The sequence below is a fragment of the Emys orbicularis genome, chromosome 1, assembly GCF_028017835.1.
Source record: "Emys orbicularis isolate rEmyOrb1 chromosome 1, rEmyOrb1.hap1, whole genome shotgun sequence".
Lineage (NCBI taxonomy): Eukaryota > Metazoa > Chordata > Testudines > Emydidae > Emys > Emys orbicularis.
In genome coordinates this window covers 22,167,876-22,194,746 of record NC_088683.1, presented here as the reverse complement: position 1 = coordinate 22,194,746, position 26,871 = coordinate 22,167,876, and the positions used below count along the sequence as shown (strand labels likewise).

General features: G+C 42.6%; 1 protein-coding gene across 1 annotated transcript in view; it reads right to left on the bottom strand.

Moving 5' to 3' along the window:
• SEMA3E (semaphorin 3E) overlaps nt 1-26,871 on the bottom strand; it is a 218,527-nt gene that overhangs the window by 83,821 nt on the left and 107,835 nt on the right. Inside the window, exons 2-4 of the mRNA XM_065404326.1 lie at nt 19,843-20,003; nt 15,405-15,464; nt 10,113-10,232 (exon numbers count right to left, since the gene is read on the bottom strand). Coding sequence (XP_065260398.1) covers nt 10,113-10,232; nt 15,405-15,464; nt 19,843-20,003 — 341 coding nt within the window. The remainder of the gene's footprint in view (nt 1-10,112; nt 10,233-15,404; nt 15,465-19,842; nt 20,004-26,871) is intronic.

Sequence of the window (26,871 nt, the reverse complement as noted above, 5' to 3'; positions counted from 1 at the left end):
GGAGGAGGTCACAACCCTATCACTAATTCCCACATCCTCCTTCCCAGTATCCCATAGGTCCCCTCCCACTCCCCTTAGCCCCCATTCCCTGAACCTCCAACTTGTCACCCTGCTCACCAGAACAGCATCCCTTTGACCTCTTCAGTACAGCTATAAACCTTAAAGAAGCTTAACAAAGAGAAGGTTAAGGGATGACTTGATTACAATCTATAAGCATCTACATGGGGAACAAATATTTAATAAATGGCTCTTCAATCTAGCGGAGAAAGGTATAACATGATCTAATGGCTGCAAGTTGAAGCTAGACAAATTCAGGTTGGAAATAGGGTGTAAATTTTTAACGGTGAGAGTAATTAATCATTGGAACAATTTACTAAGGGTCATGCTGGATTTTCATCACTGACAATTTGAAAACCAAGATTGGATGTTTCTCTAAAAGATATGCTCTGGGAATTTTGGGGGGGAGGTTCTGTGGCCCGTATTATATAGAAGGTCACACTAGATGATTGCAATGGTTCCTTCTGACTGTGAAATCTATAATTCTTAAGGGGATGGGGTGTAGGAAAATGAGTTCAGATGGGCCCTAATCTCAGTTGTGGAGTTTCCTGTCAGATGCTGTGTTTCAAACCACAGCTACTATTTTTTATTGAAGTGTCAACATATTTAATCCAAAGTATCAGCAACTTCATAAAAATGCTCCTTGCACCTATAACTAGACATATGAACCTCTGCTCTTATTACATTTCCTGCTCTCTCTCAATAAAACTTTGATTTTTATGAGGCTCTTAAGAGACATGTTTTGTCTCCTATTTAAAAATTCAAGGACCAAAACACTTTTTGAAAAAAAAATCTGGCACCATATAAACATGGTCTAGTGACTTATTAACTCTGTCCGGGTTGTCATTTATTGCAAGTCACATCTCCTTTTCTTTTTCAGCTGTTGAGAGTGGCACAGTACATCATGGTATTGTTTATGAGGGCAATTAATAAAAGGCTTTACTTCAATTCCCCAGGAGCAAAGTTGGTTGGGTGCTAATTATAATATCCATCCCACAGGGGATAGCCTCTGCAACTCAATGGGGGAAATCAATGGGGGGGGGGGGTCTACACAGAATAAATAATAATAACCACTGATCCTAACTGTCTATTATAAAAGAAATTCTGAATCTTTTAGTGAATGAAACTTCCATGGATCTTTGAAAAATGACTGACTAACATTCTCTGTAATTGTTGAGTGCAAAGGTTTCAGCTAAATGTTACATTCCAAAGCGTATCCAACTGCCTTGTTGTTCTTGGACACTTCAGTTGCTTGTAATCATGGTGTTAAATTCTTTTATAGCTCAGAAATTCCTGTTGAATGTTCGTGTACATTTTGCCCTCAGAGAATATGCAAATATTCACAAATAAAAGGACAGTTCAAATCCCTACATGTAGCTTAAGGTTTATGCAAAGTTACATTGAGAAGTTTGGGGAGTTGAGAAGTTGAGTTTGGGGAGTCCAGTTGACTCTACGGCTCAGTCTCTCGTGGTGACGTGACGGGTGGTTTATGGTGTGTGTGTGTGTGTGTGTATGACACAACAGTAGGAAATAAGCAGAAAGAATAGATGAATTTTTTTAAGAAACAAAGATCCTGGATTCATACAAATGTCCCTAGTAATAACAACAAGAGAAGAAAAATACAGCGAACACAGTTCGGTCACTAGGCTTAATGGTGAGCCTGGGTCTGAGCCATCTGAAGGGTAAAAGAAGTCACCATGCTTCCCTGCTATTTTCATTGCCAGACCCTATGCAATGGGGAGAGCAGTTGCCAGTGGGCTGGTACTCTTTCTCCCACACAGGTAAGCAGAGATGGGGGATTGGAGGAGGAAAGAAAGCTATTCCAGGTACCAGGCTGGTGCAGTCCCAAAGAGGAAAGCAATACGCTGGGTCCAAATTGTGACTTTTAAGCCACAATTTGGTCCCCACACTGCTCCTTGGGCAGTGCAGCTACTCCTTACTCGAGCTGGACAGTAAGATAACAATCTAGCCTATTCAATAATGTATTATTTCTACCACACCACAGGTATGGCACTCAACACCTTTTGAGACTGAGGGCCACTGAGCTACGCAGTTTTACACTAGCTGGATCAGAATGTGGCCATGCATCCTTGGGACTTTATTCTGCCTCACTTGAGTTCATTGGGAAAATTCCTATGCCTTCAACCGGTGTAACTTTAGGACCAAAATTTGGCATATCACAGCAAGGGACAACAATAAACAAAGGAAGGAGAAGGAGGGATGGACAAATAAGGTGACAACAGTGCATCAGTGAAGGATCATGAGCTGTGCTTATTGTCATGAATACCTCTTTTCTTATTTTCTTGTTTATTTTGTTTTCTGTTTTTATCAGCTGATTGTTTATTTTTTCCTAAATAGGGCTCCGAGGAGATGGTCACTGATTTTTTGCATCTGTAGCAGGAAGTGCTAGGCAGGAGGGGCTGGGAAAGGTTTGCAAGAGAAGCAATGAGGAAATGAGAGGTATACAGAATGGTTTTAGAAACAACACAATTTTCCTCTTTCTAATGAAGTTCCTTGTTCAGTGTTAGAAGACAGTGACTCTGTGATTCACATGACCTTAACTTAGGGACTTAACTTCTTAGGTGCTCAGAACCCTGACTGTCATTGTCTTCAGGGTAGGAATGGGTCCTTGAAAATAGTTCCTTGTTGCGTGGTTCTAGTCAGAACATTGACTATGTCAAAGTAATGCCTCCTTTCTCAACGCAGGCCTGATTCCACAAAATCTCATGCAGGTGAGTAGTCCCATTAACTTCTGGGAGTAAACTTTGTAGAACTTGGCTCTAGGTCTGCTGTTTGTGTTTATGTGAGCCAATTGCTTAATTTAAAGATTAAACAAAAATACCCATCACTTTTGCTACTGTTCCCACCATGGAGTCAATGTGTGCGGAATTCTCATGGCCTCAGTCATCATGAACAAAACTGTCAGCTAAATTTTGACTGAAAAATCTTTAATCATTGGTGCTGATGTAAGACGCAGAAAGAAAACAGCTGGATGTTGCAGCTCCTAAATTGAGACTGTAATGTAAGGAGTTAGGGGAAAAAATCATCTTTTTCTGCCTGGTAAACTGAGAAAATGTGACATTGAGTAGTTGAGAGAGAATAAATATGGATGTTATTTTTGTAGTCACATTCCTAACTAGAACCAAACTTTCAAAACAAGAGTAATATATGCAATGTGAACAATGTTTCTTACACGAATGTAAATATCCTGCCCCAAATTTTGTTTCAAATAATTAGAAAGGCTAATTTCAATTTTGTAGTGTAACCCATGTACCTACTAGAGAGATATCTCTTTCAGAGATCTACAATAGAACCTAAGAGTTACAAACTGACCAGTCTACAACACACTCCATTTGGAACCAGAAGTACAAAATCAGAAAGCAATAGAAACAAACAAACAAAACCAAACAAGGGCAAATATAATACAGTACTGTGTCAAATGTAAACTACTAAAAAAATGAGGGGAAAGCAGCAATTTTCTTCTGCATAGTAAAGTTTGAAAACTGTGGTAAGACAATGTTACGTTGTAAACTTTTGAAGGAACCACGTTTTGTTCAGAGTTACGAGCAACCTTCATTCCTGAGGTGTTTGTAACTCTGAGGTTCTACTGTATAGAGAAGCAGAGGGGGAGGGAGGGAAGAGGAGTGAGTTGTGTCTGATTCATTGTTGCTAGACACACAGACGCACAATTAGCACTCCACACCCAGAAATTTCTCAAATTGGGTGTGGTAGTTTTGGGTATGCTCAATAGGTTCCCTGTAGCTGAACTTCATGAGGGCAGCTAGTCAGGGCAGCTGCTTTACAAAAGGCCATGTGGTTGTGTGCGTTGGGAGAAGCTGAGCCGTAGAAGCAGAAAGCAGGCTGTTTCCCCCTAACTCTGAAGCATTTTGCAACAGGACTTTTAAAATCTATATACTTAACTGAGTGGTGGTTATTTAAGTAGTTAGCTGAGTAGCTAACTGAGTGATTTCAGCACAGGAGTAGGAAGAGTCTGCATGGATTCCAGATGAAGATTTCTACAAGCAAGTGAAGGGAAGATGGTGTTGCAATGCTTTTGACTGAGCAGATTGATCACCAACATCTATACAAAGGCTGCAAATGAGACTCAACCTTAGCTTTTGAAACTCTTGAGTTTCTTCTCACTAAGGGTATGTCTACACTGCCGTGCTAGTTCGGCGGCTGTGGATCGAAGTTCCGGGTTCGATTTATCGCGTCTGGTCTGGACGCGATAAATCGAACCAGGAAGTGCTCGCCGTCGACTGCGGTACTCCAGCTCGGCGAGAGGAGTACCGCGGAGTCGACGGGGGAGCCTGCCTGCCGCGTGTGGACCGCGTCTGAACCGCGGTAAGTTCGAAGTAAGGTATGTCGAATTCAGCTACGTTATTCACGTAGCTGAATTTGCGTACCTTACTTCGACTTGGGGGGTAAGTGTAGACCAAGCCTAAGTTTCTGTGGAGGCTGGCCTGTTTAGATTTAATTTATTTTCTTTCTTTCTTTGTTTATAACTGTGAAGATGATGTATGTGGATTATAAAGTAACGATGTTATGTTACAGACAGTTGTTATTTATCATAAGATTTTATAAAACTGGAATTTAAGAATTAAGTTCATTCCTTTTGTTCTTTTTGGACTTGATTGTGGGGAGGCTGACCCTGTGCAATCCTTGCTGAAAATCCTCATTGACTGAATTCTGGGCAGGGCCATCCTTAGGCATATGCAGAATATGGGGCTGCGTAGGGCACCTTGAAATTTGGGGCACCACCGGGCTGCGGGGCCTGTTCAGCTTGTGCTGCACTCTGACTCTGCTGTCCCTACCTGTAGGCAGGCTGGCGGGGGTTGTGTGCAGTTTGCACCCGGCGTCTTCCTCGCTGCACATGTGCAGAGTGAATCAGGACAACCAATCTGCAGCGCGGGTGGGAAATTTTTTTAAAAAGGGGGGAAGTGGAAGAAGCCCCCTGGCCCCTCCCCGTCTGCTCACTCCCTTCAGCCCACCCAGTGGCCGGAGGGCTTCTCTCCGTCCCCTGGGAGATCAACAAGGTAGGATCTGGCGTGGGGCTGTGGGTGTTGGAGAGCGGAATCTCAGCTCAAAGCTGGGTGTGTGGGGGGGTCCCTGGCCAGAGCTTCCATCAACCCCACCCCATGTGTGCGGGCAGGCAGTGGAGGGAAGCCCTGAGCTGCGTCAGAAGCCGCGCCGGGCAGTTGGGCGGTGGAGGGAAACCCCAAGTCCCAGCAGAAGCTGTGCCAGGTGGGCAGCAGAGGGAAGGGCGGCACCGGGCGGGGGGCAGGTTCTGGGGGTCTGTGGGCAGGGGTGGAGGCTGGGCCCCCTCGACACACTGGTATCAGCGGCACCAGCTGGGGACCGCCTTCAATGGAGCCCCTGCCTCCCCCTCCCCATCCCTCAATATCCCCCCTCAGGAGCCCCCACCTCCCGCTCCCCATCCCTCGATATCCCCCCTCAGGTAACTTGCGTAGGGCCCCAGAAATCCTAAGGACAGCCCTGATTCTGGGTCTCCATGTGCTTTTATACGGGAGCTGTTCTTCGGCACTAGGAGAAAGGCGGTGAAGTAAACTCTAGCCCACCAACAGTTACACTAGGAAACAGCAGTGCTGTATCAGTTCCTTTGAGTCCAACCCCAGAAAACATTCAATAATGCTTTTTATTTTTTGCTTGGAATTATGGTTACAATCTTTAAATATATACACTGATTGATTGTTTATAGCAGAGCTTGAATCATTTTGGCAAACAGTCTGAAGTGTTTGGACAGCATTTGGAAATGAAAAGAAAAGCACTTGTAACTTCATTTCTAAGCCTTTTCTCCCCTATGGGTGAAAGGATGTTAATAGCTAAGCTTGCTCTCTATGGTTCAATGTATATGTAATAAAGATGCTAAATTAAATCTGCCCATTTCGAGTGTGGTGCGGGCTTCCTTTACTGATACTCAGTTCCAAACCCCCACTGCTTGCCTTGGGATTGAGACCCCTATAACAGCCTTTAGGAAGGAAAGAATTCACCCAGAAATCCCTCCAACACAAACACTCAACTTGATCAGCAGCAGTCACCTTGATCAGCAACAAACAGGTCCCAGTGTCCCCCGGCATCAGTCCCTCAGTCGCCAATAAGGGCCCTGCTTGCCTTTGGGCTCTGGCCAGTTCTCACGTGCAGGTGTAACACAGACAGACCCCAGTTGTCAGCGGGCAGGATCAAACCTGGGCCCTCTGGAGCTTAGTGCATGAGCCTCTACCGTATCAGCTAAAAGCCAACTGGCTTTTAGTTAAGGCTGTAGAGCAGAGTCATTTAACTCTCTCTAAGTGGTCTCGGTGCCACTAGATTGGACAGAACACCACACCCTGGAGGTGTGTGGGTTACACAGAGACAGCTCAACGGGGACGTGTTCAGATTGTTCCTGCCCTGAGCCTGGAGCTCAGACTCTCAGCCATCTGTGGTCTTAGCAGCGGTCACATGTAGTTCTCCAGCAGCCCATGCAGTTCTTGCCTACCAGCTCTCTAGCCAATCAGAGCTCTTCGGGTATGCACACTGCCCAGGCGCCTCTGCAGCCCTAGGGAGGGAAGGGGAGCCCAGGAGCAAGCGACAGAGAGCGGAGCAGTTGCCCTGCAGGGAGGGTGAGCGGCAGAGCTCCCGGTTCAGCACGGTTGGGAAAGGGATGATCCCCAACATCCTGACAGCTGGGAGTTGCCTCCCGCCTGTCAGCTTTGCTCCCTGCTCTGGGCAAGCTCTGCACCGCAGCAAGGAGTAGCTGGAGCCGCCGCTGTGGGAGGCTGCAGGGAAGTTTTGGGGCTGGTTCCCACTCACTGCCCTGACAGTGCACACTGCCCAGGTGTCCCTGCACACACAGCCCCAGGGACGGGGGGAGGAGGGGGAAAGGTGGGGGCCTGGGTTCAAGGGCCAGACAGCAGAGTGGGGACCAAGCAACTGCCCTACAGGGAGGGGAAGCAGCAGAGCTCCTGGCTGAGCACAGCCGGGGAAGGGATGACCCTCTACATCCTGGCCTCTCCCCCTCCCTGCAGGGCAGCCGCTTGGTCCCTGCTCTGCTCTCTGCCCTTCCCCCTCCCCGCCCTCCCTAGGGCAGTGTGTGCTGGGGCGCCTGGGTGGCATGCGCTGTCAGGGCCGCAAGTGGGAGCCAGCCATACAACTTCCCTGCAACAAGGAGGAGCCAGAGCCGCTGCCACAGGAGGGTGTGGGAAAGTTTTGGGGCTGGCTCCCACTTGCTGCCCTGATGGTGCAGGAAGCCTGGGTGCCCCTGCACACGCAGCCCCAAGGAGGGCAGGGGCAGCACAGGAGCAAGGGCAAGAGAGCGGCGTGTGACCAAGCGGCTGCCTTGCAGGAAGCAGGAGCAGCAGGGCTCCCGTCTCATCACGGCCGGGGAGGGATGACCCCCAACATCTCAGTGGCCGGAAGCCGCCTCCTGCTTGTCAGCTTTGCTCCCTGCTCCGGGCAAGCTCCATGCAGCAGTGAGGAGGAGCTGGATCTGCTGCTGCGGCGAGCGGAGCAGGAACAGGAAGCATGCTCGGCCAGGCAGTAATGGTGTTTCCGGCCTCGGCACTGGCTGACTGCAACACTGCTCCTCTGTAGCCAGGAACTCTGGGGTACATCTGGAGGATGGCTGGGACCCAAGTCAAGCTGGGGATGCGTGCACACAGGAAACCAATAGGGCTTGGACCCTAGGTCTCAGCTTAAGATGGGCTTGGACCTTCCAGCCCTGCAGGGTCTTGGGACCCTAGGTCCAAGCCCTAGTTAGCACAATTGGTGTGTGGACAGAAGTGTGGGGGGGTTACGCCTAGGGTTATATTGCTGTGTAGACATACCCTGAGAGGCTGGCTTTGACTGTTTGCTCATTCCCAGCCATCCCACTAACCAGGGCTCTAGGAGCAGGGCCTGCTTTCACAGCACTGCTGCTGATCTGTGGAGTGGTGGCTCCATGTGAGCTTTATAATGTGGGCCCTTCCCTTTCAGTTCTTCTCAACAGGTGAGGAACGATTAGATCTGTGCAGAACTTTCATGAAGAGTCTTAAAATAAAACTCAACTGGTTTTGTTTCTCATCACAGACTCAAAACTCCTCCCAGCTTTTCTGGAAAGTTTGAGATACGGCTCCTCCTCAGTGATTTATGGATTTACACAAAAAAACCATGGGTTCAAGTTTTCACATGAAAACCTAGACAATAGCCCACCTTAACTGATTACTCTCTTTACAGTTAGTGTGGCAACACCCATTTTTTCATGTCTTCTGTGTATATATATCTTCCTACTGTATTTTCCACCACATGCATCCGATAAAGTGGGTTTTAGCCCAAGAAAGCTTATGCTCAAATAAATCTGTTAGTCTCTAAGGTGCCACAAGGACTCCTCGTTCTTTTTAGAGGAACTTGGTGATTTTGACTGAGCTTGCTGGCCAAGAGCCTGATTCTGCAATATGCCGAACATTCTCAGCATCCAGTTAAAGGCATCGAGGTCCTCAAAGAGCCTCAGGTTTAGGTTTAGGGGATTTCAAAAACTGTTCAGTGGTTATTTTAGGTGGGCAATGGGTGCAAGATCAGTCCTCATCTGAGTAAATCAAGCCACCCAACTCATTGGGGCCACATGTAGCTGCAGGTACACATAGATAAGTTGCACATAGATACTCAGAACCAGATCCAAAACCCATTGTGCTCTTAATTCAGCCATTAAATACTACACTCTGAGCTAAAAAACTTGAAATTGCAGAGTTCTAGATTCCTGCAGACTGCAGGAAACCCTTTTTCTTGCATGAGAATGTTGACATTATAGACTTAGGACCAAACTCTGCATCGACTGACACCCTCTGCAATCCCATTAGCCCTGTCTATGCCCTCGCTCACACCAGCGTAAACCATGAGTAACTCCAATATACTCCTTGAAGATCTGCTGGTGTAAGAGCGATCAGAATCAGTGCTATTGCCTTCAATGTGGTAGCAAAGGCTGGAAGTCAGCAGAGAGTACAGCCATAGCATTCTGTGGAAAGATGAAATCTTACAAAAGGCATTAAGATATTTAAGTGCACCAGCTGTGTTTGATCAAAACTAAAACACTGAAAAAGAAACAAAAAATTATATCAATCCTGGGATGAGAGCTTGCATCTCCCGGCACATCAAAAGGCATATTATTATTCAGTTTATAAATGCCCGGGAGGGAAAGACTTAGGATGCAAACTTTGATACACCTTTATCTCAAAAAGTGCTATATAATTCATCTAAAACAAATTCCAAGACGACAGTAATGTGCAATTTTATGTGTAATTTTCCAAAATATGTTTTCAGTTAGATTAGCTATTTACATAATTACATAAGGCTGGAAATCACTCAGCAATTCATCACTCATTCGTGACATCAGGATGACACTTTGTCAGTGAGGCATTTGGCTGCAATTACTTAATTAAATGGTCATTTTGTAACAACTTAATAACGGTGATGTCTGGTGACAAAATCCTGCTCACTTTACTCACATGAGCAGTCCCACAGAAGTCAATGTGTGCTCCCCCTCTGTGGCCTGCTAGGTCTCATAGTTCCCCGACCAACTTGTATGTCAGGGTCCTATAGAATTTAACAGGGTTCTATAGAAATCAATATGATTCTATAATAACTGCTCTCAAGCCATATCAGATACAACAGAGAACTTTCTACAGGTTTTTTGAACTATCCTATAGAAAGAACATTGTCTAATTCAATAGGATGGTTTAAAAAAGAAACCTATAGCAAGGTTATTACTCTTATTACATTCTATAGGACTTCTTAGAATTCTGTAGGACTTCTTCCTTTAGGGGTGGCTGCCTATGGAGACATTATTAGGGACCAGTCCTTGCACTTACAAGAGTGCAAGGACTGCAATTGTGAGTGGTCGTTGCATGTGGGGTGGTATATAGGGAACGCTACTTCTCTTGCACAGACTGCAGTGCGACCTGGGATCCCTCCATTTCAACAGCCTCAATGTTCCACTGTGCTTAAATTTGTGTGCTTATATATAACTATGGGAGGGGTTTGCTACAGCGCAGAACAGTGTCCTGGCTCTAGAATATATCTCTTACCTCTGATGGATGTCCGACTCTGATAAAAGTGCAGAGGGGATCAAAAGCCCCCGTACCACAGGCCAGGAGGTGTGTTCTGTTGTATCGGTGAAGGACACGGATGTAATTTGCACATTCGTCCTATTTTTAAAAGAAAAGGAGAAACTTAGTATTCAGGATAATTTGAAAACAACCCCACTTCCTCTGAGCCATGGGAATCTCTCTGCTTCCCTTGTCTAAGTACTTATGTGGATGGTCTAGGTATACTTAATCCTTCCTATGCTCAGGGGGGATGGATTACAAGACCTTTTGAAGCCCTTCCAGCCCTACATTTCTATGATTCTATAGTTCTTATCACTGCAATACCGGAGTACAAATCACAACCATTAATGAATACCTGTGAGATAGGGTATCCCCTTCTTACAGACAGAGAAACAAGGAGATTAAGTGATTTGCCCAATGTTATACGATAAATCTGCAGTCTCCATGGAATAGAATCCAGCTCTGCTCATTCCCAGGGTCCTAACTACGAGCCCATCCTTCCTTCCTCTAATATATGTGGTCCAAATCTACACTTATTTACATCTGTGTAATTTCAGTCATTTTATTGACTTTGGTGGAGTTACTCTGTATTTATATTGGTGTAGCAGAGACCAGAATCTGGCTCAGGATAAATGGTAGATGGGCCGGGGGAAATGGCAGATCCAGCAAATTAGAAAAATAAACTTTGCTATATGTACTTCTAAGTAAACCTATTAAACCACATTTGTTATGTTCTTGTGAAACGGTGTATAGAGAACACACACACACACACACACACACACTATATATATATATAGTCTGTCTTCAGAGAAGGTTATCTTTAACATGTCCATTAGATCAATTATAGATCTGTAGATGTTTTACTCGTTGACACTCTACTGTGTTAAGGAGCTGGAGTCACTATTACAGAATATGTTTCTTACCTCTGACTGATGTCCGACTGACAAAAATGCAGAGGGGAACTAAACGCCCTCTATCACAGGGCAGCTGAGTCCACAATTGCCAACTTTCACACAGTAAATAAGCACCCTGACTTTCACAATACGCCAAAAATCAAGCTATTCCCTTTTCAAAACAAGGCAAAAACAAGCCAATCTCTAAGAACCACAACACTCTATCTGACTGCATCCCCCGGCGTACAGTCTGGGACTGTGGAGGGCCCGCTATTCCACCCTGACTCTCCCCCCCACACCCTCTTGCCCCCGCTTGCTGGGAGCCGATCAAAAAAAGAAGCAACAAGCTACCAGCCAAAAACTAGCCAACAAGCAACTCACAAGCCAATTAAGCCAAAACCAAGCCCCATTTCTATATTTGCATGTCTGCAGTCGACACACAGGATTTAAAGTAATAGAGTTTTATTTTGGCTTGAGCCAAATCAGTAAAGCATAGCCCAAGTTTAAGGTTGTGCACATGCTGTCAAGAACAAGGTTTCCCAATTCAATTGTCCTATTTAGTCTCTTACAAGCTTTCTGCAATGGTATTTATGACTACAATACTTAATGTTTTACTGCTACAAGATGAACTGATAACCTCTTAAGAGTCTGTAAGAGGTGGTGAAGAAAAGTGTAGAATACCTAAATACTAAGATGGTTATTAAAACTTTTTACACATCTTATCATGTATAATATGCTTCGTTCAGAGCAAAGTGGGAAAGGTGGCAGCAAAGACAAAAAGCAGAGGCAGTAAAAGGTAAGGGGCCTAAGAATTTATTTTTAAGGACATTTTATAAAAGGGTTTATCTTGCAGAAAGTGGTATTAGAAAACAAAAAAAGATGGCAAAGAAGGAGGACATAGGGAAGGTCTAAAATAAGCAATAGAGTAATGTGGTCACTTGAACCGGTTATGAAAACAATGAGAATAAAATGTAGAAAGTGTCTGGCATCTGTTCTGTCCCAGTTGAGGCTCTTGGACCACACCATCAGTTGATAGTAGAGCATCTTCAGCTGTTGAAGACTGAATAGACCAATATTTTAGAGTTCCCTGTAATTACTAGCATTATATATCCTCATGATCCAAGGCTCAATCTGATCTCCAGTTAGGATCAGGAATGATTTTTTGTGTTGTTAGTGTTCTCTGAGACAGTATTGCTAAATCTAACATCGTGACTCTCATGGTAGTTGATGTGTTTCTTAGGTTATGTCTACACTGCTCCGGAAGTGTGCTTCCCAGTCCAGGTAGACAGATACTCAAGCTAGCATGCTAAAAATAGGAATAAGGACATTGTGGCACAGACAGAGTGGCCTGGGCTAGCCACCTGAGTATGAACCCAAGAGGTCGGGTGGACTTGTACTCATGTGGCTAGCCCACGCTGCTGCCCATCCCAAAACGTACACTTAGCTCTTTTTTAGCATGCTAGCTCTTGTCTGTCTATCTGGGCTGGGAGGCATGCTTCAAGCTGCAGTGTGGTCAGACCCTTAAAGTTCTAGCTCCTTGAGTCATATGATTAGGTTAGAATCTTAAGCTTTCGTTTAAAAAAAATGTACATTTCTAGCCCTCATGGTTGCAGAGAAGAGCTGGAAAACAGAAACACTAAAGACTCAAACACCACAATCAAATAAAAAGACCCATAACTTACATAAAAAAAAAATCTTATGGAGTTTGAAGTCAATCCCATGATTTTGGAGGGGCCTGACTCATGATTTTTGACTGTTTGGGGTTGGCAATACTGATGATAGAGCATTTCATAATCAATCACGGATTCCTGTGAGAAAAAACATTGCAGTGTTCCATGGTAATGACCTCAGGGATTGTAGTAACATTATTATAAACTTCAGGGGGGTTGAGCTATTATAGAAGAAGAACAATGTATATTTTTATAAGAGAATGAATATTTAACTTCCCTAGAAACCTGTAAGACTGCTGCTGGGGACAAAACATCATAAACTATAATCTGTAAAAGCACTGTGAGCACAGGGAAATGGGGCTTTGATTGTGATACTGACCTCTCCTGAGAGGGAGTAATAGATAAACCTCAAGTGCTTCAAGAATCATACTAAGTTAGATAAATTCCAAAAGTTTGGGTAATATTGAGAACATCTGGATTCTGTCCAGTCAGGTTGGAAATCTGAAGACAGTGGGCCTTATCCTATGATTTCATGGTACTTCCTGCTTCTTATTGGGAAGAAATCACCACAAGGAAGGTTCTTCTCATGTTTTTCCCCTTCCCCTTCTGCTTCCAGACTGATTTTGAAAGCACAAAAACATGAACATGAGAACATCCACACTGGGTCATACCAAAGGTCCATCCAGACCAATATCCCATCCTCTGACAGTGGCCAATGCCAAGTGCCCCAGAGGGAATGAATAGAACAGGTCATCATCAAGTGATCCATCCCCTGTCGCCCATTCCCAGCTTCTGGCAAACAGAGGCTAGGAACACCATCCCTGCCCATCCTGGCTAATAGCCTTTGATGGACCTATCCTCCATGAACTTATCTAGTTCTTTTTTTAACCATGTTATAGTCTTGGCCTTCACAACATCCTCTGGCAAGGATTTCCACAGGTTGACTGTGTGTTATGTGAAAAAATACTTCCTTTTGTTTGTTTTAAACCTGCTGCCTATTAATTTCATTTGGTGACCCCTAGTTCTTGTGTTATGAGAAGGAGTAAATAACACCTCCTTATTTACTTTCTCCACACCAGTCATGATTTTATAGACCTCTATCATATCCCCCCTTAGTTGTCTTTTTTCCAAGCTGAAAAGTCCCAGTCTTATTAATCTCTCCTGATATATATATATACACACATAGGACTGGAGGAGGTATCCTGGGTCATCGAGTCCAGTCTCCTGCTAGTGCAGGTAATTCAGTGAAATGAGGGCTGAAAAAAGTCTATTGAACATTTAAGAAACTTCAGCAAGGTTCACTTCAGCTTCAGGTGTGTAAGGAGTGAGATAGCTTGGTTGTTCCTTTCTCAAAACTGGTGCTTCCATGCCCTCAAGGCAGATGAGAAGTATGTTTTTCATGCTAGTGTTGACCATTGATGTTTACAGCTTCCTAGGCGTCACTGACAATATTTGTTGTGGCTGTGTTTGCGCTTGACTGTTTGCTGTATTTTCACACATTTTCACCCTGGCCTTTTAAAATCCTCTTGTCCAGTGTTAGCTAGCTCAGTGGCAAGTGCATTCATTAGGTGCTGACAATGAACTTGATGCTGTACAAAATAAATATCATTTGTGCCCCAAAGAATTTTCAGTCTATGGTGCCAAATGGGAACTCTGTACGGGTGTGAGTCCCGGCATCCTTGCACTGATACCTATTAAAGGCCCATAGGCCTGTGTGTGGGGATAGCAGACCACAGGGGTGGATGTAACTTACAGTGCATTTTATATATTACTATTAATTTAACTTGCTTCTTGTGGGTATGCTATAAGAAGTAGTCTAGTCTTTCGGAGAGATTAGAATCAAGAGAGGCTGCAGCTTGGTGAACCAGGGTAGGATGATATTCTATGCACATGGCGATACGGACAAAGGCAGGGAGATAGGCATGTAAGAAGAAAAATCAATAGGGTGTCTAGACTGACATTACTGGCAAACAACAGTGGGTGAAGAGGGAAGATGTGATAGGAGACAAGGCCATTATTCAAGCCAGTGCAGAACTTGAAGGGGAGGCTAGAGATGATATGTTCAGAATGACAGATGAGATGAGGGAGATAATTTTAGCAGTCACGTTGTGGAGGGGGTGGTGATGGCTAAGTTAGTATCATAGAGGCCTAAAATTAAGAGGTTGTAGTACTCAAAATAGATGTTAATATGGAACTGGATGAGAGTTTCAGCATGTGGGACAGAAAGTAAGGAATGGATTGTTGTGGTGGGAAAAATGGCAAGATTTGGTTGAAATGGATTTGTGAGGATAAGAAAGTTCTGATTTCCTCAATCTTCCTGAGTAAATGAGATCTTGCATGAGAAAAGGAAGAAACAGAACTATCAACATCCGTTAGCAAATGGCTTTCACTCTGATGCCAATCCTAGCACTTCTCATGAACTAAGCAGTGCCGGGCCTGGCCATTACTAGGTGTGAAACCTCCAAAGAAAACCCATGTATGGTAGTAGGAGCCAGTGTGTTCATTGCTCAGTTATTGCTTGGTCTTGAAAGCAGTTAAACCAGTGACTTAATGTGCTAACAATAGTCATGCTGTAGATCCACACTGCAACATTCAGAATTGGATCTGGATTTTGAACACTCAAAAATTAAAGGATGCTTTAATCCAAGTTTCTGGTTCAACCCCATCTCTAATTAAAAGGTAATTAATTTGCAATTAATGATACTTACAACATCTCTTCCTTTAATTGTGCATTCTTCTGCCTGCCGGGGTGTACTGGGCCAATGTATCTGAAATAACACAAGATCATTCATGTGGGGATATAAATGGGTATAATTCACAGCCAATCCAGCTTTTCCTCTTTGGATCGGGTTACAAGAGTCACCACTTTCAATGTACAGTTTTCATTGCTACAATCTATATAGTAATATTTTATAATGTTTTGTAATATTCCAGTTTTCAGAACAGTTATTAAGCTAAATATTCAAATTTTTGCCAAAAGGTTTCTGACTATACAAGTTAACTATACAAGTCTATAAGGAGGCATTTAATTTCTCCTGCATTACACCTGGCGGTCTTCTCCATCAGATAGTGGAGGAAACTCAATATTGGTTCTCTGAATTGAAGGGAAATCCATGCACCAAAGTATTTTGTACTAATTCAGTACAACTGTGCCCACTTAATATCCAAAGACTTTAAACACTTTCCCATTGAACACCAATTTGAAAATCACTTGTTTCCTGCTCTAAACATCACTTAGGATAGAATTCAGCTCCCACTGAAGTAAATGAGAATTTAGCTATTAACCTCACTGAAGGCAGGATCAGCCGCTTAGTGTCAATTATTGCAAGCAAGGCCAAATGTCACAAGTGGCTTTTCAAAATGCTATAGAATTTTGTTTCATTCTACTTTGTACGGATGAAAAATATGTGAAACAATGACCTGGGTGGACTAGCCTGATGATTTCACTTCTTAGCACTTTAAGAACTGAAAACAAAAATGTCTCCACTTTGGGTGATACCATTTTCAGCTCAACGAAAATAAGATTTCTGCTTGGAAATTCACAGATAAATAGTGGGAAGTGACTGCTGACATTAAGGTTTGTCCGTATTCCACTATAGGAAAAGGCTACTTTAAAAATATACTTTGCAAAGGAATAAGCATGTGGAATGGTAAGATTGCACTGATAGCTGGGCTAAACTCTCACCTGGTTTAACTCCACATAAAGCAACCACTCTGAGCAAATTCAGGCAGAGGAAATGTTTTAATCAGAGCTGGAACCATGCTTAGTGTCGCTGAACAACACCCTCACTTCTTCCAAAGTCTAGGTCAGTTTGGAGAAGTGTTATGAGCTACAGATTCATGCAGTTTAAGGTCAGAAGATCACATAGTTTGATCTCCTGTATATCACAAGCCAATTAAGTTTCATCCAATTACTTCTGTATTGAACCCAATAACTGGTGTTTGACTAAAACATACTGTCCAGAAAGGCAACCAGTCTTCAAACCTTGATTTGAAGACTTCAAGAGATGGAGACTCCACCACAATGATACGAATAATACATAACACCACACAGGCCTCCTCTCCTAAGATGTGTTAGATAATGATAGGTCTTGTGGGCTTTGTCTCAGGCCCCAAATGTGTGCAGAGCCAGATGCAAAAAGTGGTATCAAGGGGAATAAGAAATCCCAGGACAGTGAGGGTCATACGAGGGAGGCCTCACAAGGTATACAGAAGTATCTGAACATTTGTATGGTTTTGTGAACTAGTCCTGTGAACCTATTGACATGCACCTTCCACTTCTCAGATCACTGTTTCTCTTCCCACCTCCAATCACTCCCCACCCTCCACAGAATACCATAGCTTTCTCCAGACAAGGTCCAGAACAGTACAGTATCACCACTGGAAGCTGTAGTGTTCAGAATTATTTCTGTAGAATACACTAACAATTTTAACAATTTTATAAGTTATAAAACTGCTGTGTGTGATCTGTAGGTAAAACTCACTCCTGAAACCAGGGCCTCATTATGCTAGGTCTTGTACATACCCATAAGAAGAGAAACACCTTATCCAGTGAGTTTCCAATCCAAATAGGTAAGACAGTCACAGGTAAGAGAAAGGAAGTATCATTATCCCCATTTTATAGATGGGGAACTGAGGTACAGAGAGATTAAATGACTTGCCTAAGGTCACATGGGAAGTCTACAGCCTGCTGGGGTTGAATCAAGGTCCCCTAAATACCTAATCCAATGCTTTAGCCACAAGACTGCTTCCTGAGAGCTTGTTGTTGGTTTTAATTGTACTGATTCTTAAAATGATGTAAAAGGTGCCCAGGACAATAAATGAAGATGTTTTTAATGTTGTTAGAAAGAGAAATACATTCATACTTAGTCACCTACAGGTACAAATGTACTCTACATTCTAAATTTGGTGGTGTTAGGGAATCAAACTCTGGGGAAGAGAATAGATGTCTTTAAAATGTAGACTCCACAGAGTGCACACCTCAAATTCTCCACCAATTAAGTTATTTTAGATTTGCTGGATTATTTTGGCAGTCAATAAACACAAAAATCATTTTACATCTACCCAGTACTTTATTGCTTTTCTCAGAGGAGCTCCTAATGGACTCATCATAGCTGAATACTCTAAGGAATTCTTGGCTTGTTTTCTGACAGAGGGGATACATCTGTGATGAAAAGGGTTTTTGTTTTTCTAGATAATCCCCATGTCTCAGATTTAAGGCTAGAGGTAATAAAAACTCTCTTCATATTCCATGTGGAGACATGGGGAACACTGCAACAAAATTTTTCAGCATGTTTTAAGGATACCAAAGACAAAAGGAGATTTATGAAATATGATCCAGAGTCACTAGCTTTACAAAATTTCCCTGCTGCTTCTGGAAACTTGTCTCTGTTACCAGAGATAGGACTGAAATAGATAAATTTGCCTTTCCTCTTTTTCCCCCCTTCTTCACAGTATCAGTTTGGAATGGTAATTATACTCTCTTTGGTTTATAACTGTGTCTTAGATTAATTCAATGAGTGTTTGCAACGTGAAAGAAAAGTTCAAATGGCTAATTAATATACCATTAATTACAGCTTGATGAGGTCCTTAGGAAGAAATGCATGAACCGGATCACTCAAACTTCACTCTAAATTTCTAATGTGAAAAAGTCTGATGAAGTGCCTTCCGTCTACATCTTGCTGATAAAATTGTTGGCCCTAGCAGCAGTCAAAGTCTCTCTACTCTGCCCTCTCGACTTTGGAGTGGATATCTGCAATGCACTCTAGGATAACCAACAGGAAAAGCCAAAGAGCTTATGAAAGTTGATTCTGAGGAGCCGAGCCCAATGAGGTCATGTTTCCAAATATGTTCAGTCAGGCTGAACATTTATTCCAATTTCTGATCTTTTGCATATCATTAAAAAAAATGCCACTAATTTGATATACTCTGTGCACAGGCCTCCCGACAGAGGGTGGAGTTTCAGAGTAAATGGCTCATCTTTCTTTTAAAGTCACTGGAATGAGAGCCTGAATAGTGTGTCCAGATGGGACAAGATGGTTAAGATGGTTGGATAGAAGCATAAGATGTTCTATGCTGTCATCTCTTCTTATGCTGATTTATTCTTAATTGAAAGATTGGTTACTTTATAGAAACAGACACTTCTTAAATGTTTTTGTATCCCTGGATACTACTCTCATCACAGGACACGAGCAATTTCTACCAAATGCAAGGGCAGTGAACGTCCATCTTACAGTGGAAGGGTAAGGCCCTGTGTGTATCACTGTGCTTTGTGGAGTCCCAACATTTAATTTCCTACATAGCCACTTTAATACACTTGTCTCCTGAGTATTTGCGTCAGCTGCTCATTGTCTAAGGGTTGGTACACGGTGGAAATCAGTTAAAGATATTTTTCTAACTGCGTTTTATTTATTTATTTTGAAGTGAATTTGATGCTGTTGAAAAGGGCCAGATTTAAAAATCCTTTATCCACAGAGCAGGCGAGCACAGTGTGTACTGTGGACCTGTCCTTACACTGCTCTGTCAATGTGCTTCCAATCTCAGCCTCAGGGGTCAGAAAGCAGTTCAGTCTCCATCCCCATTCATTGGAGGTCTCTCCACTTAGGCTGCCACGTAGACTATAAGCAATGATTTTGTAACGTGCAAACCTCTCCAGTAGAAACCACCAAGTCTTCTCCCATAAACCATTGAACAGGCTACAAATGATACTAACTTTCAGCCACTGCTCACCTAGATTGGCTTTGAGCCAGTGACTTAAAGGGACACAGTCAACTTGAAATCTAGGCCCCTTCCAATTTGTGTACTTCTGTGGTTTTTTAAATGCTTTCCCTTCCCACCATTGCTGTGGGAAAGACTATATGAGGAAACAGTTCAATCAACTGTAAACAAAATGCTGTCAAATGCACAAAATAAACAAGCTGAAATAGTGTGAGAAATATTTATTTCCATCAATCTTTTGCAGGTCAAGTGATCGTGGGTATTAATTTAGTTAAAAAAAAAAGAAGAGAAATTTCCCTTTGGTGTCCCTTTAAACTTGAAAACATCAACTATCCCATTTCCAGTCACCTGAGCCATCCAAGTCCCCCAGCCCTAGGAAGTTATTCTCATGCAGAATCACATGCCATGCACTATTTTATGTTACCGCACCTCTCTGTAGTTCTCGCTGACTCGGTCCAAGCTGAGAGAATACACAAGATCCCTTCCTCCCACAAACAGTCGCTCTTGATATTCATCCAGCAGCATTGTGTGAAGACCAAGGTATCCAGATGGGCTATGAAAGACTGATGTCCTGTTTAAATCCCAGAGCTCTGAAATACAACCAGTGTGCATGATCAATACCCAACAACTTAGTTTCACGACTTCGTTTTCATGTTTTTTCTAGGGAATGAGGTAAAAGTTTTTTTGGGACATTAAGATATTCTTAATCTTACAAATGCCTAGTAAGAGAGAGACACAGAACACCTGGTAACAATTTTCAAAACTGTCCAAATGTCCTGGAGACCTGGAAGTGGATTTGTACATTGTAATCTTTATGCTCAATCTATCATGTGACAGAAAAACAAAATGCTTCCTCTTTAGTGTTTCAGAAAAGGGAAACAACTCTTTAGAACATTAACTGCAAATGAGAAAAGGAGGCTGAATCAATGGAAAGTCATTTGCCAAAAATTCAGACTCTGGTGGATAAATTCTCCCAGTCTTTGCTTCCCCCGCCAAGCTGCATGTCTGTTAAGCCCCCAATGATAAGTAAGTACATTCTCAGTCACTTCACAATAACATTGCTTCCTTTCATCCCTTTCATATGTTTTTTTTTCTATTAAAGGCCCAACTCAGCTCCCATTGAATTCAATGGAAATGTTGCCACTGAAATCAATGAGAGTAGTACACATCCTGTACCCTGTATACCCACATTTTCAAAGGCAACTAGGGATTTGGGGTAGCTGCCACATGGTGAGTTGACCTTTCAGGAGGGCTGGGGCTCACCTGCACCCTGTCCCAGGTTCATCCTCCCTCTCCCCTGCTGAAGGGAATAAGTCCCGGGGTCAGATGATAGAAGCTTGGTGACTCACGGCACATCTGCATTGCAAAAAACAAAAAAACCCACCTGTGGCCGTGAGTCCCAGAGCCCTGGTCAACTGACTCGAGGCACAAGGGTCTCACGTGATGAGGTTAAAAATAGCAATGTAGACATTCCCACTTGGGCCTGAAACCCAGTGAAGGGAGAGGGTTTCAGATCCCAGGTTCCAGCCCAAGCAGGAACATCTACACTGCTATGTTTAGCCCCATAGCATGAATCTGAGTCAGTTGACTCAGGCTCTGAGACCCTCTGCTGCAGGTTTTTTGTTTGCCTGTTTTTTTCCGTATCGAGTACCCTCGGTACCAGGTCTGCTGGGTTAAAGGGCAGCCTGAATTCAGGGAGAGAAGGGAGCAGAGAGGCCCTCCTTAGATCCCAGGCAGATGGCCTAGGGAGTGTAATCCTGCAAGGAGCAGGCCAGAAAGGCTGAAAGCAAAAGGGAGCAGAGAGACTTGTTTTAATGCCCAGAAAGAGCGCCTTGGAAATGACACCTTTAGAGAGCAGCTCAGGCTCTTTCTGGGGACCCAGCATTAGGGAAAGGGACCTGTTTATTGGTGAACATTGTGCTGAATTGGTTTATTTTGAAGAAGTAAAACTCAAGCCTGAAAAAAGGGACTAAAATCCTGATGCTGGACAATTAAGCTACAGCACACTAAAGCCACATTACTTGTGGGCATCCACATGGGGGTTAACACACATTAACTTATGTGCATTAACTTAACATCTTTAGTTAACTTTCCTGTGTAGAAGAGCCTTTTCATCACTGCTAGTATTATATTAAGATTAGAAGTGGGATATTTTGGTGGTGAAATGTCAGAAAAGCTATGCTGCATTGTACCTGTTCTGCATGGTCAGAAAATTTCTCTCTCCAAATGAAATCTTTCAGAAGCATTCAATATATATATATATTTGTATTTATATAAGAAACGGGATCAAACCAGAACTGCAAATACAATTTTTGTCTCAAACAACACTTCCTGCTTTTCCTTTTCAATGATAAAAACCCTATATATTCTATTTTTGACTCAGCCTTGGGGTGAGAAAAATGGAATTGTAAAGTTCTCAGGGCCGTAGCAACAAAGAACGTGGCCCCCTCCGAACGGTGGTCCCCTCCGAACATATGTCCGGCCGGGGCCCCTTACAATGCAGAAACTGGAATGCGGTATTTATTTTGCCACTTTTAGGGGCCCCCTTCCTTGCGGGGCCCCCTCCGGTCGGAGGGTATGGAGGACGCTCGCTACGCCTCTGAAAGTTCTGTTTATACACTGGTCAGAAGAAGATCCAGAGATATCTTTGTAACACTCCCCTGGTTTACCTGCACCTTGTCCTGGGAGCAAAATTCTCATAACAGAGACAATATTGCACTTGACATATATGCCTCTTGGTTAGGTCTGCACAAGAAATCAGAGTGGACTTGTTTTCAAATGTGAGTGCCGAAATAGGATGAGCAATCTACATTTGGGCATTTAAATCGACAGACTTGTACATAAAACTCAGTCATGCCAGGTGCATCCTCATCTCCCATTGAGATGTTGAGAGAGTTTAGCATCTTTTGAGATCAGGCTGGGGAGGAGGGAAATATATGCACCTCCTATAACACTAATCTGGATGTCTAACTATGAGAGGTTTGTCCTATATAGGCATCCATATTTAAAAATTAGTATCCCTGGGCCAAATTAATTCCTGGTGTAACATTATTGACTTTATTGAACAGTACTAGGAAAATTTGTTCCCGGTGTCTAAATGTGTTTATAGTGAACATCCAGAAGACACGTATGCTCCTCCAGGTCCCATTCTCACTGATTAAAACAGCCCAAAAGCAATAATGGAGAGTGCAAAAGGTGAGTTTGCAAAAACTTTGTGAAACAAGCTGGGGGAAACTGGTGTGAAGTCAATAGGGACTGTGTGAGTGTAAATGATAGCAAAAATTTCATCCATAACCTTGTATTGTAGATGGACTACAGACTGGTGGCTCAACACTAGGTAATACTTAGCCAATTAGCAGAACCTCCCATTTGGTGGCTGGACTTGCTCTATATGAGAATTCAATCAGGCTCCTTGTGTTGTATATGCAGAAGCTACTACATACCATGTGAGCTAAAGAGGAGCTTCCCCCCTTGATAAGCCAGTATAGATGCCAAAGCTAAAAGGCTTTTTTCCATAACCTACACCTCACATGGATCTATAGAAATTTAAAAGATACTCCATTTGGAGAGGAAGGACTGTTTCAGGAGGCCGTATTGTTTAGTGTTTAGCACAGAGGACTGGAAAGGCCAGTTTGCTTCCATTCCCATCCTTAGGCAAGTCACAACCTCAATGTATCTCAGTTTAACTATCTGTAAGATTAGTAGAATGCTACTTAGCTATTTCAGGCAGTGTAATTAGCTCCTTGAAATCTTTATCTTATAAATACAAAGCATCATTACTGCAGGGACAGTATTTCTCTGCTTCCTCTGGGCACACAAAGAAATGGTTGTTTCAATATTTACACATTCCTAAATTGACTCTGTCAGTTCACTTACCAATCAAAGGCTTAGAGCAACTATAGGCTCTTAGAATATATTTCATAAAAGAACTACAGTATCTGAAATTGAACAAAACTTCCCAGTTCCGTGCTCACTGATTTCCATGCCCTGTCCAATTCTGCAGGTCTGTCCTCTGCCTTCCAGACACACATTGGCAGATATTCAAGGCAATCTCACTTGCCAAGTTCTTTCTTATAACAAGCACACTTTTTATGAACTGATTCGGATTATTCTCCCTTCTATGTGAGGATAATGAAAAATGATGAGATGTGCTGGGCTTCCAGCAGCTCTCTTCTTTCTTGGACAGGACACTGTTGGCTATTTGCAGAGCCATACCAGGCTGTATTCACTATGGCTAATTTCTGCCCTGTTTTAATGCTCGTTTCCCAAATAATGTCTATCCTTCCAAACTTCCGAGGATTGTGCTAGAGCAAATATCTCTCCTCCTAGAAGAATGAACTTGGGAACTATTTGATTATGACATCTCCAGTTTTTAAATTAAAACCCTTTTTTTTTCTTTCAGCAAAATATGCTTGGTGTTCTAAATAAAGAAAACTTTTTAAAGGTGGTGATTTTTGAGTGCATAGCCAACAACATGCTGCTGCCTAGACTAATCATTTACCCTGATAACCCAACTCTCAAAAGCCAACACTTCCCTCCCTCCCCCCCCCAGTGCAGACCCTCTATATAGGCTTCTGTTGTTAACCATAAATACTGATTGTTCCATGTTCCGGTTTGTACTTTGTTAAGGAGGATGACAAAGCTACACAGGCGCATGGCTTTGTGTAGCATTATATCACAACCACACAAGTCTATCGCTCACCTCTTTTGCCTTCTCAAAAAAATCTTCGGTTCCCTCTTTAAATTTTTGCAGAAATACAATCTTACCTCCCACATTACTTAATTCTGCAGCGCATTCTTCCAGTGAAGATGCTTTCCAGATGTGGGACATTGACAAATGATTCTGACATGCTGAACAAGCAGAGTATGCAAGGTGACCCTCTCAGGCCTGCTTCATAACAAGAGGTAGCACTTAGGGTTGCCATGTGTCTCAAACAATAATGTAATCGATTCTCTAATGTAATCTGTGATGTCCATGTAATGTGAGCAGAAATCGGAATGACATTTTATTTCTTTAACTATCAGTTTAGCTGTGGACTACAAATATTATAGCTAGCCAGCTTTGGCAAGAACCTGGCAAAACACAAAGGAGTGTTAATTAATTCAGATTTTTGCTACCAGTGAATTCCAAAATCTGCTCACTCCTCTTGCCAAAAAGAGATGTATGAAAAGAAGAGAAACCAAGAGAGAGAGATATAGAAAGATCCTGAGAGACTTGTAACACAAATGATTACAGGATAAATCAAAAAGTCCTTCTGGATAAGACTCATTAGACAACCTTCAAATTTGAGGACAACCATCTACTAGTGGTTTTAAGAATAAAGTTCAGCCTGTCCTCAAGCCTATAAAAGTCAGTTTAGTTTCCCTGGACATGCCATTCTTCCTGATTGGATGGTAACAGTAAAACCAGCCTTCATCCTCAACCCATCAGTACTTTAGAGCAAATGATTATACACAGGAACCACAACTAGTAATCCATCACCAAAATAAAAATATCATCTTACAAGTGCTTGGATCAGTCTGACAAGGTTGGGACCCTTAACTGGCAATATTCCATATAAAATTGATAACAGGAGGCACAGTTCTTTCTCCCTGGGAAACAAGGAATCTTTGCCACTGAACATGAGCCAGTACACTAGCAATGTCATTCTGCCTCCCTGACCTACCCATAATCTTCAAAGCAATCCTGCTTTTAAACACTGCAGATGAACACTTGAAGCTGCATCTCAATGCTATTTATTGGGCTCAGAATAGCTATACTGTTGCCTAAATAGCATATCAAAGGGGGAAAAGATCCTTCATTTCTTCCCCAACCCCTACGCTTTCACCTCGACCCATTGTACTAAAAAGACAGAATGAATCACACTAAAAAAAGAGATAACTTATGAAGTCGCAGATAGTGGTAATGCTGAAAGTTACCACTCTGTTTTTCCGTACACAAAAAGAATCCATATACTTTTTAGTCTGCGATACTTAAATTTTCAGTTAATGTGAAAAATATAAGTAAAAGTCATTGTGAGAGAGTGCAGTGAGGAACTCTGCTATAATATGCAGCCACATAGCTCAGTGGTTTGAGCACTGGCCTGCTAAACCCAGGGTTGTGAGTTCAATCCTTGAGGGGGCCACTTAGGGATCTGGGGCAAAAAATCAGTACTTGGTCCTGCTAGTGAAGGCAGGGGGCTGGACTCGATGACCTTTCGGGGTCCCTTCCAGTTCTATGAGATAGGTATATCTCCATATATTATTATAATATGGCAGCCGGGCCAACTCCTCAGAAATTTGATAGAGCAATAAACAGAAAGCAATATCCTAATAGCTGCAAGAAACATCGTCTTCTGCTACATTCAGTAACTGGGATGATATAAGCTCACTTTCATAGCATCAAGGATTTAGCTCTTCCAATTTATGAATGCTAATCAGGAATTAATAGTCAGCTAATATGCAAAATGGGGAAGAAATTTCACCTTTCAACTACCTTTTATAAACACTGTGTGTGTGTGTGTGTGTGTGTGTGTGTGAAATCCTGGCCCCACTGAAGTCAGTGTGTGTTTTGCCTATGACTTCAATGGAGCTAGGATTTCCCCTAGATCTGTTCTGACCAATACAGCTAAAGACAGTAACAAACTAAAGGACTTGAGTCAACTGTGGACATTCACTCTTCCTGGTTATCACAGCACTACAACATTCAAATGTCCTAGTAGAAACAGTCACTACATTGGCTGTCACATCAGATACTTGTAAACCTACAGTCCTTGTAGACTAAAAGGAGGCACATGACACAATCTCTTCTTTTTAACAGCAGATGATCCTGGCTAAGAAGCTCCATTTGGAGAATGTATTTGTCCCAGTCAAAAGGGATAGATCATTGATGTCCATGGATGATTCTTCCCATGGAGGAATCAACTTTCTTCTAGACACTTCTTTGGAATTTGTGGATTTGAACATGAAGCCTGCAGTCAGAGTACAGCAAACATCAGAGGGAAAAATAAATCCCACAAACACAACTCTAAATACAGACCTTCCCGTATTTGTCTGCACAAACCACATTTCATAAAAATCTCTGAAATTAAATAAGGTGATTATTGTACTTTTGGATGGTCTAAGTGCCTTAGGAAGCACAGAACTTTCTCCTTATCTTTTTACAATATTGGACAAGATTATTACTGGTGGGATCCTATTCATGTAACAGATTGCTGGGTACATTTTGGGTTTTTCCCCCTCTAAATTTGGTTTAGTTGCAAATATTCAATAGAATTCAAACCTTTAAAAACATGAGATGCATTTACATAGTTAAGCTTGTTAGATTGTGCTCTGATCTCATTAAGTAGCTGTTTGTGCTTAACATTAATCTTTCACTTTTTTCTGTCTTCTAAGTATTTAGTTTATGTTTCTTAGTGATTGTAGATCATATTCAGCAGATGGCACTGTAACGGATCTATTTTTATGTCTTATGCAATG